The 14940-nt window shown below is 48.2% G+C and overlaps 1 protein-coding gene across 9 annotated transcripts in view; it reads right to left on the reverse strand.

The window, feature by feature from the left end:
* Positions 1-13393: 13393 nt before the first annotated feature.
* The window catches only part of FARS2 (phenylalanyl-tRNA synthetase 2, mitochondrial), a 533637-nt gene continuing 532090 nt past the window's right edge, over positions 13394-14940 (reverse strand). For all 9 annotated transcript variants that reach the window (XM_049654909.1, XM_049654908.1, XM_049654906.1 and 6 more), the window contains one exon: positions 13394-13683. In XM_049654909.1, coding sequence (XP_049510866.1) covers positions 13466-13683 — 218 coding nt within the window. In that variant the 3' untranslated portion in view covers positions 13394-13465. The remainder of the gene's footprint in view (positions 13684-14940) is intronic.

Here is a 14940-nt window from a genome sequence, read left to right on the forward strand (position 1 = left end):
GCTTTTGGAAGGAATTAAATCAACGTAGGGTGGTAATAAGGGTTATCTCCTGCTGATCAGCAGACTCTGGCTGGCAGTTATGCATATTTTTGATTAATTTAAAAATGGGAAAATGAATAAATTATTACTTGATAAATGCAGTTGTTTGGTAGATAAAAATTTCTTAAAACATGGGGTCCTGGGGGGAAAAAAGTCACAAATGAGTTTCTTGGTAGTTAAAAAAAAAAAAATGGTGAAAGCATTGGCCTGGTAGGAAGACATCTGAGGCTAGGCCTGTAGCTCTGGATTTGGCCTCCGTTGTACCACCAATAGTCAGGCCTCATGGAAGTGACGGAATCTATGAAGACTTCAGTTTCCAACTCCCTACCATAAGGAGAGGCTTGCTGTGCTACCGTGGTTCTGACCTTGACAAGGAATGAGGCAATGAAGAGTGAGAGAGTTCATTTCTTCTAGGTGCCACAGCATGGTCTGGCCTCCCAAAGAAGCCAGACATGGAGCTCAGCTTCCCCCAGGATCTCAGTGTGGTCATAGACAATAGATCCAGCAGAGAAAACCTGCAGGCAAAGGACACCACCGTCTCTCTCCAGACCCCTCTCCTGTAGTATCCTCCCCACTGTTCTCAGCCCAGGGACTTTATCTCTCTTTCCCATCTCCCTTCTATGTCAACCCTCTCCACCCCTCTGCTGTGTCCCACAGGAATCACTGCCTGGCTTCTTGTGGCCATGCCCCACCTGCTTCCCTGGCCATCTTCCCAGGTCATGGATGTGTTCTCTTGCTCTTAGCCTGCAGTCATGTCACCAGAGCTCTCCAGTGCATCTCTCACCATCCTTCTTAAAACCGCGGCCCTCCAAAGGCAAGGAAATTAAAACCAGAAATAAACTATTGGGACCTCATCAAGATAAAAAGCTTCTGCACTGCAAAGGAAACAATCAACAAAACTAAAAGGCAACCTATGGAATGGGAGAAGATATTTGCAAATGACATAACAAAGGGCTAGTACCCAAAAGCTATAAAAAACTCATCAAACTCCACACCTGAAAAACAAATAATCCAGTGATGAAATGGGCAGAAAACATGAATAGACACTTCTCTAAAGAAGACATCCGGATGGTCAACAGACACATGAGAAGATGCTCAACATCACTCCTCATCAGGGAAATACAAATCAAAACCACACTCAGATACCACCTCATGCCAGTCAGAGTGGCTAAAATGAACAAATCAGGAGACTATAGATGCTGACGAGGATGTGGAGAAACGGGAACCCTCTTGCACTGTTGGTGGGAATGCAAACTGGTGCAGCCACTCTGGAAAACAGTGTGGAGGTTCCTCAAAAAATTAAAAATATATCTACCCTATGACCCAGCAATCGCACTGCTAGGAATCTACCCAAGGGATACAGGAGTGCTGATGCATAGGGGCACATGTACCCCAATGTTTATAGCAGCACTTTCAATAATAGCCAAATTATGGAGAGAGCCTAAATGTCCATCAACAGATTAATGGATAAAGAAGATGTGGTTTATATATACAATGAAATACTACTTGGCAATGAGAAAGAATGAACTCTGGCCATTTGCAGCAACGTGGATGGAACTGGAGGGTATTATGCTAAGTGAAATAAGTCGGTCAGAGAAAGACAGATACCATATGTTTTCACTCATATGTGGATCTTGAGAAACTTAACAGAAGTCCATGGGGGCAGAGAAGGGGGAAAAAAGTTACAGAGAGGGAGGGAGGCAAACCATAAGAGACTCTTAAAAACTGAGAACAAACTGAGGGTTGATTGGGGGTGGGGAAGAGGGGAAAGTGGGTGATGGGCATTGAGGAGGGCACTTGTTGGGATGAGCATTGGGTGTTTATGGAAGCCAATTTGACAATAAAATATATTTTTAAAAAAACCCGGGGCCCTGCCACCAAAAGCCACATGAAGCCCCCCACCTGGGCCCAGCTGCTTCCCACCTCCAAGCCTTTGGATCAACCACAATTGCAATCTGGACATTAAACCTCAGAAAGTGACCAAGGGTTTAGCATTTTGATTTCTGGTGATATGCAGTCCCTGACAACAAATACAGTAAGCCCCTGTGAATCAGAACACTGGTTTCTCTGTGGTTTTGAACAAGTTCTTCCACTTTGTCTCCATACTGAATGCTCTCATCACTGGAAAGAATATTTGCCATCTACCTCACCATGAGTTATGGACATAAATGAACATTTGTAAAGAGCTTAAAAGCGCTAGAAGAAAAGGCATGGGCTGTGAGTAAACACACTTCATAAAGCGTCAGCTCTGGAGGGCCATCTTTCATGTCATGAATACTGACGTCCTTGACTGATTAATCCACAAAGGGATGTTGGCCACCCTCACTGACAAACACCCCGGCAGAGGGGCGCCTGGGTGGCTCAGTTGGTTAAGCGTCTGACTGCATCTCAGGTCGAAGTCTCGCGACCTGTGAGTTCGAGCCCCACGTCAGGCTCCGTGCCCATTGATCGGAGCTTGTTTCGGATTCCGTGCCTGCCGCTCTGTCTGACTCTCTCCCATCTGTTGTCTGTGCCAAGAAAGTAAATAAAGGTTAAAAAAAAATTAAAAAAAAAAAAAAAACACCCCGGCAGAAAGGTCATGAGGGGTGAGCCCTGTGGGAAGTGGAGTTGTCGAGTGGCTTTGGTATCTAGCACACCCAGGCTGCTCTCCACAGCCTCATCCTGCCTGGACTAGCCTCTACACACTCTGTTCAGTTTGGACTCCAAGTTTCAGCTTAACTAGTCCCTGTAGTTTCTGACTGCCAAGTAGCTGCATGACATTGGCCAGTCTGGGAGACACTGTTGGCTTCCTATAAAATAACATTCCCCACTCCACTTATTTTTTCTGGCAGAGCCTTTTTCCTACAACAGAGGCTGGAAATGCTAGATACTTCCTTTCCACTTGCCTTGAGATGCTGGAGTGTGGGCATGTGAACTAATCCTGGCTGATGAGGTTTGAAGGAAGGCTAAGAAATACTTTCTCTATGATAAAAATAAATTTGTGAAGAGAAACTAAGATGCTTTGCCATCTTCATTCTTGCTTTTGGAGGTTGTATGGAGACATGTTTGTTGATGCGCTTGCAGCCATATTGCAACCATGAGGGGAAGACATGGTCCACATGTTGCAGTTGGTAGAGCACAAAGATGAGAAGAGCTTGAGGTCTCAGTGACAGCATCAGAGCACTGAATCAGCTGTCTCCTGCAGGCTTCTCATTCTCTGAGATAATTGTGTAAGCCAGTCTAGATTGGGTATTCTGATATCTGATAGTTGAAATCATCCATATAATACAGCAAGTCTTTTTACTTCTCTGGGTCTCAGCAATTCATCTCTAAAATGGGGCTACTGGACAAATGATCACTAAGGATTCTTTGGATCTAGATTTTCCTGGATACCTCCAAGTGCCATATTTTTTCCCCCAGAAACTTCCCAGACCTCACAATCCCTTCAGTTGGGATTGTGGTCCTCTCTGAAACTACACCCAGATTTCCCTTCTTTTTCTTTCTTTCTTCTTTCTTTCTTTCTTTCTTCTTTCTTTCTTTTTCTCTTTCTTTCTTTCTTTCTTTCTTTTCTTCTTTTTCTTTCTGTGCCTGCTTACCAGCTCCAATGCTAGCTGCTTTTCCATGCAATGTGTCACTTAATCCTTATGACAATTTCACATCTCATCCTACAGCTGTGGGTCTGTGAGGCTAAGTAAGAGGCATTGTGCTCAAGGATCCCACATTTCAACTTGCATCTGCCTGATTCCAAAGCCCAAGCTCCTAACCACCTTGGTGAACTGTCTGTGTTATCTTCATTATCTTGAGAATGAGCTTTAAGTGACCCTATTAAACAGTATTTTTCAAGCCCTGAGGCCCCCCCCCCACAGCATTAAACTCCAGGAATTAGACTAGCCCGTCCCAAGTGGAGTCACTGGCAAACACCATTCAGAGCCTTCTGGGGGTGGGGGGGCTGGCCCAGCAAACACAGGTAACCTGGGGCCTGGGCCCTGACTGGAATAGCACAGCATAACTGCATCTGAGCCAGCCAGCCCCGAGGCGTGATGCAGGGAGGCCAACACTGCTTAGCATCCCCTCCTCTGGGTTCTGGGGGGTGGCTCGTCCAGACAGGGATGGAGAAGCTCAATGAGCTGTTTCTCCCCGTGCTATTAAGAGGCTTTGCTGCCTGTGCCCGGCCTGGACATGAGGTGATTAATGGGCAGTGACAGGAGAATTAGTGGCTGCCCTCACCAGGGAGTGGCAATTTGCCAGGTGCTGTTTCCCTCATCAAAGGGGGTGAGCAGGTGAGCAGGCCAGTGTCCTTCCATCTGGCCGGGGCTGCGGCTGCATTCCCATCATCCAGAGCTGAGTTAATCCAGGCCAGAGCTGCATTCTCTAGGAGGGCTGAGCTGGGGGGGGGGGGCGGCGGCAAGGGGATTGGGGAGGAAGGAAGAGGAGAGGAGGGAGGGAGGAGACAAAGAAAAAGAAGGAAGAGAAGCAGGGGTGGAGGAAAGTGGGGACGGAGTTCTGTCCAGCTGCCTGAAGGGAATGGTTTGCAGGGAGGAGCAAATGGAACTAGGATTAAAGATATTACTTGTGATGCCTTGAATGCCTCTGAAACAGAACACCCTGTGCCTAGCAGACCTGGGGGAGTAAGTGGTCACTGGCACTGGCTGGGGCCACAGTGAAAGCGCCCTCCCAGAGCCACACCCAACTACCTGCCACCAGGGGCTGGAGCAGGAGGCAGATTCTCAGATTCTTGTCACTCCCTTCCCAGTGCAGGGCGGACTCCTGGAGGATCCAGAAGACTCACCTAGTGTGTGAAAAGCATTGGAGACTCGCTCTTCCTCTTGTCACAGGGAGTCCACGGCCCCTCTGTCTCTCACACCCTGACAGCCTCGGGCACCAAGGTCACTGCCTGGTAGCACCCGTGGCCTTAGCACTCTCTGTGTGAACAGGCCCTCCTTCTCTGGCTCATTTCAGGGCTATCTGGCTGGAGCACCCCCATGGGTTCTGGTCCCTGAGGCCCACCTACTGGCCCTCAAGTCAGCTATCCTCTCAGTGTTTCCATGAAGGGGCCCATGAGATGCTCCTTCAAGGCCAGAGAAACCCAGTGTCTCTTGGGAAAGCGAGACTTGAAGGCCTCTCTCCACCTAAACACACCACAGCTCCAGCTTCCCAGCTCACTCCCAGGCAGATTCCGCAAAGAGGGGCAACTGTGAGGTGACCCTCTTTTCAGAGTCCTAATGAGAAGGAGGGCTGGTCCCTCTGGCTTGGGGCTTATATTAGTTTCTTAGGGTTGCCCTAAGTACGTGCCACAGACTGGGGAGCTTAAACACCAGAAGTTCACTCTCTCACATTTCCAGAGACCAGAAGTCCAAATTCAAGGTGTCGGCAGGACTCTGTTGCCTCTGGAATCCTCTCTTGCCTCTTCCTGGTGACTGGTGGTTTATTGGCGATCTTTGGTGATTCTTGGCTTGGAGCTACATAACTCCAATCTCTGCCTGTATCATCACATGTCACATGGCGTTCCCTCTGTGTGCATCTCTGTCCTCATGTGGCCGTCTTCCTTCAGGGACACTGGGCCTTCTGAACCAGGGCTCACTCCAGGATGATCTCATCTTAACGAATTACATTGTCAAAGACCCTGTCTCCAAATAAGATCACACTGCAGTAAGTGGGGGTTAGGACTTCCACAGCTCTTTTTTGGGTAGATGCAGTTCAGCTCCTAACAGGGGACAAGGATCTGAGGGGTGGAATTTTCTTCCTCATTCTCTCTGCAGCCCGGTTAAGCCTTAATGATGAGCAGTTCAATCCTCTATGCTCTGGAAGGTGCTCATTGCTCTAGCCCAAAGCTTCTTTAGATCTAGTGCACGCCAATCATCAGGGATCTTATTAAATGCAGATTCTGATTGCATTCTGGGGAGGGGCCTGGGACTCTGCATTCCTAATAAGCTCTTGGGTGACGCTCACACTTCAGGAACCCCATATCACACAGTAAGTAGCTGTCCCACTGAGCCATTCTGAGGTCAAGTGCCCTCCCCTCCAGCCCTGGGGAGGGGTAGAAGGCTGCCAGGTCCATGTGCTAGAAGGCAGAAAGTAGAACACTCCATTTTAATCACCAGAAAACAGCATCCCTGGTAAGTGTGTGGTCGAATATGCTCCAAGTCTTGTGTGGGAGCTGCTGGCTGAATCCTCGGTGCGGCCAGATCCCAGGGAAGGAGTGGAAGACAGACTTGGCTGCCAGTTTCAGAGAAGGCACATCACATCCACATCAGTCCTAATTCAGGAAGATCCTTTTTTAAAATCTCTCTTGGGAAATACTTTAGGAATGGAATTGCTGGGTCATATGATAAATATATATTTATAACATTTTATTACTATTAAATGTCAATATTCTTAATGCTTTAAAAATAAGTTTTATTTATTATTATTATTTTTTTAATGCTTATTTATTTTTGAGAGGGGGGGAGCAGGTGAGGGTCAGAGAGAGAGGGAGACAGAGGATCCAAAGGGGGCTCTGAGCTGATAGCAGAGAACCTGATGTAGGGCTCGAACTCACAAACTGTGAGATCATGACCTGAGCTGAAATCAAGAGTGGGACGCTTAACTGACTGAGCCACCCAGGCACCCCCAAAATATCAGTTTTATTGGGATTATAATTCACATACCTTGAAATTCACTCTTTCAAATCATACAATTCCGTGGACTTTAATACATTCACATGGTTGAGCATCCATCCCCCACAACCAGTTCCAGAACATTTTCTCAGCATGGGCTTCAGAAAAATACTGCTACACTTGTAACAGCTCATTGTGCTAAAAGCTTCCCATGGCTTAGCTCACCTAACCTCCATCACAATGAGTATGATTAGTGCCCCCGTTTGTAAAATGGGGAAACTGAGTCAGGAGGCTCAGGAACTCCTCAAGTTCACCCAGCCAGTCAGTGGCAGGGCCCCCGCTCACATCTATCTAAAGCATGCATCTTGACCCCTTGGTCAAGCCTTCAGGTCCTCCCAGCTTCTGACCCAGGGAAGGAGTACTGCTGACTATAGTCAGGCCTGGTGGCTTGAGAGCAAGAGGGAGAATGTCACGGGAGTCTGATTTCTCAATCCGGCCACAGTATGAACCTCCCCTAGGTGGGAGGGAGCTGCTCTGTGGATCCCGGAAGCCATCAGCAGCTGCTGGGCTTCACTGTGATGCCTGGGTGCTTCCCACCGGGTGGAAGATGGACACAGGACGTGCTTTGTTGTAAGCTTGATGCCCCAGCTGGAGCAGGGGAGTATGGCTACTGTCACCGTGCTGCTCTAGCTCAGAAGGACTTTGGGGAGAAGCTATATGGCTAAACCAGAGGCTCTATCAGCAACCCTTGGGGCCCCTCCTTCTCTTCTCTGTGCCATTGAGTCAGCCAGCCAGTCGCCCAACGTACCCCAGCTCCAAGGACAGCATTGAGGGCTCCATCACTTCTTGCCTGTGTCCTGTGTGGGGTGGTCTTGCACCCTCACTCCTCCACCTTCACCCAGTCTCCCCAGCATGTGTTGCCCCTCTCCTGCAGATGGTTGCACCTCAAGGTGCACCCCCAGCATCCTTCTGGACACTTCTCTACCCATGTCTTCCAGAATCCTTGCTTCCACACAGCTGAGAAGCTTTCTCTGCTTTGGAGTTGTAGCATTCATTTGGCTGTGAGAGCAGCTTGGCAATTTTTCTCTTTGTTACTGTACATACATAATTTACATGCAGTGAAAGGCACAGATCTTCAAGTGTATGGTTTGATGAGTTTTGACAAATGCATTTGTCCACGTAACTGCCCTCCTCTCAAAATATGGAACGTTTCCATCACCTAAAAATGCCCCATGTGCCCCTTTCAGTCAATCACTTCCCAGGCCCAAGCAACCTCTGATCTATCTGCGTTTGCCACTGTAGATTAGTTCCGTCTGCTCGATCACTTCATAAATGTGTTTCCTGATGGCTAATAGGGCTGAGTATCTTTTCATCTTATTGGCCATTTATAAATCTTTTTTGTGAAGTGTTTGTTCAAATATTCACTCATTCTGTTCAAAGGGTGTTTTGTTTTGTTTTGTTTTGTTTTTAAATTACCATTGAATCGTAGGAACTGTTTGTGCATTCTGGATATAAGTCCTTGTGAAATACAGGTTGCAAATATTTTCTCCCAATCTATGGTTTGCCTATTCATTTTCTTAATGATGTGTTTCAAAGAATAGAAGTTCTAAATCTTGAAAAAGTCCAATTTATCACTTTTTTCTTTACTAGTTTTTTTTGTGTCCTCGCTAAGAAATCTTTGTTTATTCAAGGTCACAAAGATAGTCCCTTATGTTTTTTTCCTGAAGCCTTACAAGTTATGGCTTTTGTATTTAGCTCTATGCTCCATCTCAAATTATTCTTTGTGTGAAGTATGGAGTAGGGTCGAGATTCTTTTCTTTCTTTCTTTCTTATGTGGATAACCAGTAGTTACAGAACCGTTTGTTGAAAAGACTTTCTTTTTTCCATGGAGTTGCTTCAGCACCCTAGTTATTTCTTATTAATAATAAAGTATAGATGACTTCAAATAATTCACTCTTTTTTAAAGTTTATTTGTTTTGAGAGAGACAGAGAGAGCGAGGGAGAGAGGGGCAGAGAGAAAGGGACAGAGAGAATCCCAAGCAAGCTCTGCACGGTTAGCACAGAGCCCAATGTGGGGCTCAAACTCACAAACCCTGAGATCATGACCTGAGCCGAAACCAAGAGTTGGAAGATTAACTGACTGAGCCACCCACCCAGACACCCCAAATAATTCACTCTTGATAGGTGAAAAGATGTTAAAAATAGACTTTAAAGTTTTCCCTGTAAAATGGCAAGTCCACACATTGTCTTCCAAAATCCTTTCTTGACTGGGAAAGACGAGGTGCTGCTGTCTGGCTGGCCAGCCATGACCTGTACACAGCCCCGGGTGCACCTTCACCCTGCCCAGGAATGGCCAGTAGCTGAGGGTGTGGCAGGGAACATGGGCTGGGAAGTGCTGCTTTAGGGTGTAGCACACTGATTCTCTTTCTGGATGGATCCTTATTGTGTAACCAGTCTCAAGTGGCCTCCTTGATTTCTGCTGTTAACTCAGTGTGGTCTGGCGTCCCCTCCATTGTTTGATTCTTGGTGAGAACACCAAGCCCTCTATGAGGCTTGTGTCCACATTAGGCATGCACACACACACACACACACACCCTAGCCTTCATTTTGAGAGAGAAGGCTACAGGGGGGAGTTCCTTGTTTTATTGCTGCGGCTGCAGAGGGCAATGTGCTGTGATGGTGTTTTCATCCCTCTTCCGTGCGTGGTAGACATGTGGCAGATGTGGCATGGTGGAAGGCCATAGGCTTTTTAGTCTTACGGACACATGGCCTTAAATTCTAGCTCTATTACCCACTGACTAGAGAAGCCTGGTCCTGGCCTTGGGCTTGATGTGTTCAACCCCTAAGCAGACATACTGTGATTACTTTCAGAGTTCTTGTGAGGTTAACATGAAATACTTGAGAGTTTTACGCACAGCTTTCTTAGTGCTTGCTGAGCCATTCATTTCGTACTCTACAGTAAGAAGGGCAGGGATTACCACCTTTGTTTTAGTGTGGAGGAAATTAAGCCTTAGGGATGCTAGATGACCCACCTGGAGCAGAGCTGGGTTTAGACCTGGGTCTCAGCCTCAGGCTTGGCCCTGTGCCCAGTGGAACATCCCTGCACCGCTCCCCTCCTGAGAATGGCCACAGGGCTCAGGGATGGGAGGAAAAAAGTACCAGTAATTTGTTTTCTCTTGACTGCTTTCAAAGCAGTAAGGCATTTCTGGGTACAGAAGCCACCCAGAAATCTCAGAGTCAACACGACCTTGAGTAATTGCTGAGGTCAGGAATAACCACATTTCCTCCCTATCCCAGTGCTGGGACACTTTCCTGGGAGCACCGATTGCCCTTACAGGGTCCTAGATTGCTCAGTTTTGGTTCTCCCCTGTCACTCAGGAGCTGACCTTTTTGACTCTGAAAGTGACCTTGAATCTGACTTTCTGTCCAGAAGCAGCAATGGCTACATGTATAAATCTATTGAAGGTTTTGAGCATCAGAAGATAAAAAGCGGCTTCTAGTGGTTGTGACATAGAACCCAAAGCTGGCCCCCAGAGCCTACATCAGATGACCTAGCATCTCACTGAGAGGTCCTGTGGCTTGTCTGTAGCTTCTGTCACTATCCTGAAACTTGAAGCTCCTGCAGGTGAGGTCTCCACCACTATGTGGTCCATCACCTCTTCCGTGGTCCAGAATGAACTCCAGCCCTGACTACTGTTGTCTCAGTGCCTGGGCAGGTGCACAGGGAGGAGTGGGAGGCAATGTTAAGAGCACAGGCCTGGGGGTCAGAAGGACCTTCTCCAGTGCTGCTGGTTTTGTAACATTTCCCTGTGCACCTTAATCTTGCACCTGGAAATGGGAGATAATGGGACCAGCTCTAGGGGCTTGTGAGGTTTGAATAAGAGGAAGCATATAAACTCCATGAGGGCTGGACTTGGTCTCTCTTTCTGTGACTCCATGGCTCCATCAGTTGTGTAGAACAGCGGTCCCCACTCTAAACAGCTGAATGAAGGTGGAGTACTGTGCCCAAAACACCACGATATCAGCCACATCAATGTCACTGTCATGTGACGCTTCCACTACCAGGCAAATACTTACGTGGCCTACAGATGGGTGGAGGCAGATGGCCCTGGCTCGTAGCCTGTAAGTGCTGAGTGACAGTAGTCACTGTGAAGACTGGAAGACTCCTAGCATGAGAATGGAGGACACAATGTGCCCACTGGGGTGTCTCAGTAAGTAGAGTCCACGTGTGGGCATTTGGAGGCTGCCGTAAATTCTTTGAGTTCACTCGTTTCCTCTGATGCATGAAAATGAATTTAAAAAATAAAAGAACATCCAGTGTCGAAGGGTTTCCTTTTTCTTTTCTTGACTACCGGGCCACCAGCCAATGGCTGGGAGCACTGGGCCAGTGTTGTGGTGACTGGCTGGTTCCAGGAATGATAAGTCACAGGGTACAGCACAGGGGAATCAGTTCAGCACGGTGTCACTCATCTGGAAGAGGGAAAAGCAAGGAGGGGACAAAGGGGTAAATGGCTCCACCCTTGAGCTGCAGTTGGTCACAGAGTTTATCACCATGACCTTCAGAGTAGCCAGTGTCTGCTGACCTCTGGCTGCCTGGCGTCTTGAGAGGCCTGTTGACATGGATAAGTGATGCATGGGCCTGAAGCATACTTGGCCTTCAACTCCAGGACATGGCTGCAACCCTAGCCTGAGCCTTCCTGCCTCTCACGTAAAGTCATGCTCAGGATGCCTGACTCAGTGTGGTGTTGTGGAAAACGGCTCCAGAAAGCCCAGTTCTGGGCACAGCTCTACAGTAACTAGTTATGCCCTCAGGGAAGCCATCTTGCCCCTCCGGACTCCAGGGTCCTCATGTGTAGACACTCAGGGGCAGATGTGGCTGCTCCCAGGAGCTGTTCCAGTTGCAATATTCCACGGTTCTACTGTTTCCCACCTGAATCATGATCAGAGCAGGTATCATTTACTGCTGGCTTGTTAGGTTCCAGGTTCTATGCCAAGTATAGCACATGAGAGGTCTCATTGGGTCCTCACAATCAACCTCTGTAGTAGGTGTTATTATTACTCCCATTTTATGAAGGAGGGAACCGAGCATTCTGGAGGGTCACAGTGACGGTGCTGGTGTTAGTCACCATGCTCTACGTTATACAGAATTGTCTGTTTTTGAATTGCAAGGTGCTGTTCGTCTTATGGATTAAATTACCTTTCCCGTTGTTTCCTTTCTCATTACTTATTTTCCTATGGGAACCATGAAAAAAGTCAAGAGCTGGATGGGGCGGGTCTGCTTTGGTGTGAGTGTCAGCCCACTAGATTAGAAAGAGGGGGTCAGCACAAGCTCATGCAACTGGAGTTCTTAGAACAGAACAGAGGCCCAAGGAGCAGGAGGGAGGCACAGACCCGACCACCAACCAATGTCTATGTAGGCAGAAGGTGCTAATTTGGAGGCGGCAGGCCTGAGTGTGAGGGTATTGTTCCTGGTCTAGTCCTGTGACATCTTTAGGCCTTAGTACCTCATTAGTAAAATGTTAGATAATGGATATACATTATAGAGTATTGAGAGGAAACATTCAGAAAACTCCTCTGTGAACCTTCCTGAATGTCACTCCTACCCCAGGCCCGAGTATAAGGTTTGGCACAAGCACAGTATTGGACAAATATTTGTGGGCCATGGGGTGGCACTGTGATTTTCTGGGTGTTATCCACCTAACTTGGGTTGTTACAGAATATTAATAAATGCCTAACTGGTCTTGGGGAGAAGATGGCTCTCTGAAACACAGCCTAAGGCTAGTCGGAAACGGTCTGCTGGCAAATGCTCCTGAAGAAGTTATTACTAATCATGGTGTGCATTCCACACAAGATCTATCCGCTTTAGTAACTGCATCGAGGGGGCCTCAGGACCCTGGACAGCAGTTTGATGCCATGCATGGGTGCAGGAGTTGGGGCACTGCTCCCTTAATTCCCTTGAAAATCCAAAGGAAAAGTACAAATGAATAACACTGTAAAATGACATTAAGGCCCCTTTGGAGAGCAGCTGCCCACCCCCCATGCTGCTAGCCGATAATGGCCACCCCTCATCAAATATTTATTCCAGCCCTTGTGGTCGTCCATCAGCCTCCAGCATCATGCCAGGGATGGAATCTGATTATTAAAAATGGTCAGGAGCGAGGCAGGCAGACTACAAAGTGCTTGGGATGGAAAGGGGGGAACATCAAAGCCCTGTATTCTTCCTTAAAGGTCGTCTCCGGAAGCAGAGGCCTCCTGTTAGGCAATCAAACTCGCAGGGATTCAAGGACCTGGCCCCTGCGTGCTTCCCAGCCTCTTGCTCCTTTCTTTTCTCGCCAGTGGGCCAGAAGGGAGTGAAGCCAGAGCCTGACTCTGAGCCACGGGTTTATGAAAAGCAAGAAATACGCTGCCCCATGCAGACATGTGACTGCCTTCACTTTTGAGGGGGGTCCTGGCATTTCATTAGTGCCCTGTTTGAAGCCTACCCTTTGCAAAGGAGAAAATGAAGAGAAGAAAGTAAGTACGGAGGCTGATTCAAACAATCTTCTGGTATCTTGAGTTTGTGATATCCCTTTGTGTGGCTTCACTTATTACATGGGTGGAAGAGCCTGTCAGGCAAGAAATCATGCCTGGTGTTTACACTTTAATGGAACCCAGGGACCAATTAACCACACTAAGTGCCAACGGGCAAAGCATTTCTTAAAGGAATAGGAGGGAACTCTTATATTATCGTTCCATTTCCCTCCTCTTTTCCCAAATAAAAGACAGATGCTATGTCAACAGTCTCTCAAGAGTGATCTTTTATTTTCTGAAAGTCCTAAAACTGACCCATTTATCAAAACATGACTGATGCCTCAGCCTACAAACAATATCCTTTTCTCCCTCACAAATCCTGGAGTCCCGAGAGGCTGCAGCCTGGTCCAAGCAGTGCCATCAAAATCTGCCCTCCACACCCAGCAGCTGCACGGCAGCCTCCTGCACAGCCTGGTGGACACGCCTGACCTCTCTCTGGGACAAGGTCCTCTCCATGTGGCGGTAGGTGATTCGGTAGCAGTGGCTTGTCTTGTGTGTCCTGGAGAATGGAAGAGAAAGGCAGGTAAGTGAGGGACAGACGTGCCTGCCGCCTGTAGGAACGGTGTTGCCAGCTCTGACCAGATCAACCCCAGAGGAGAATAGGATGGGATCCGGGGCCTACTGGCATGGTATGACAGAGACATCACCATCACTAACAGCCTGCACCTCTTACAGGCTTCCTGAGAGGTGGTGGTTGGGAGACCACTGACTTGAATAATCAAGAATGCTGGTTCCCACTGAACTAGCTGCATTCAAGTTCCCTGGGCAGGATGTTTCTTACAAGTCTGCTTTCCTGGGCCAAGCCCTGGATAGGTGGGATGTGGGCTCTGGGTTTCTGGGCTTTTTATCGGTTCCTCAGGGGACTCTGCCAAGCAGAGATGGTCAGGAGCCAAGGCCAGCAAGCCTCCACCTTTCTCATGTCACAGAAAACATATTTGGAAGGCACACTGCAGTCACAAGGCCGGGATTGGCTCTGGGGGCTCTAGCCACCTAAAAGGCTGAGGGGTATCACTCTGTTTGCACCTCTAACAGGCCATGGAAAGCATAGAGACAATTGTGCCATACAGACATGCTTCCGAGTTCCAGGTAGTGGGGGGCCTTTTGCAGAACTTAGTCTTCACAGAGACACGTGAAGCCACAGCTCCTGGTGCGGCTGCTCTGTGAACGTGCTTCTCCACAGGTGTGCCTGTGTGTTTCAGGTATACTGGACAGGCCTTCCGTTGCTGCTGGAAAGGCAAGGCCTGCCCTGCTGGGGTCCTTAAGAAGCGTTCCACTGTGAAAGTACAGCCCAACTGTGCCCAGTGGCACTGGGCCTCTTGTGGCCACTGGAAAGACTCCACACTGCCTCCCCCAGGTGCAGAAGACAGGCCTTTTTTTCAATTTGACATCATCAAGGAAGGAGGCTGCAACATCCTGAGTTTCTGAGAGGTGGAAGATTCTAGAGGAGGAAAAATTAGTTAAGGAGTGAGAAGGAGGGCATAGGAATCATAGATGCTTGAAGATGATGCCAACATTTACTAGAACAAGTGTGGTGATAGGATCTGGGGGCCCAGGTTGTCAGTGACCTGGTGATGGTGCAAGGGTGTGATGGTTTCCTGCGGGTGGGGGGCACAGCCATGTCAAGTTACGCCCACTGCAGGGGACACCTCCACTAGCCTCCTAATTCCCTGTGCCAGTGAGGGAGACAGAGGCCCCCTGCAAGTCAGTGGCAGCTGGGCCACGACACACCTTTCCTGGGTCTCAGTTTCTCCTCTGT

This window comes from Panthera uncia (genome assembly GCF_023721935.1).
Source record: "Panthera uncia isolate 11264 chromosome B2 unlocalized genomic scaffold, Puncia_PCG_1.0 HiC_scaffold_25, whole genome shotgun sequence".
NCBI lineage: Eukaryota > Metazoa > Chordata > Mammalia > Carnivora > Felidae > Panthera > Panthera uncia.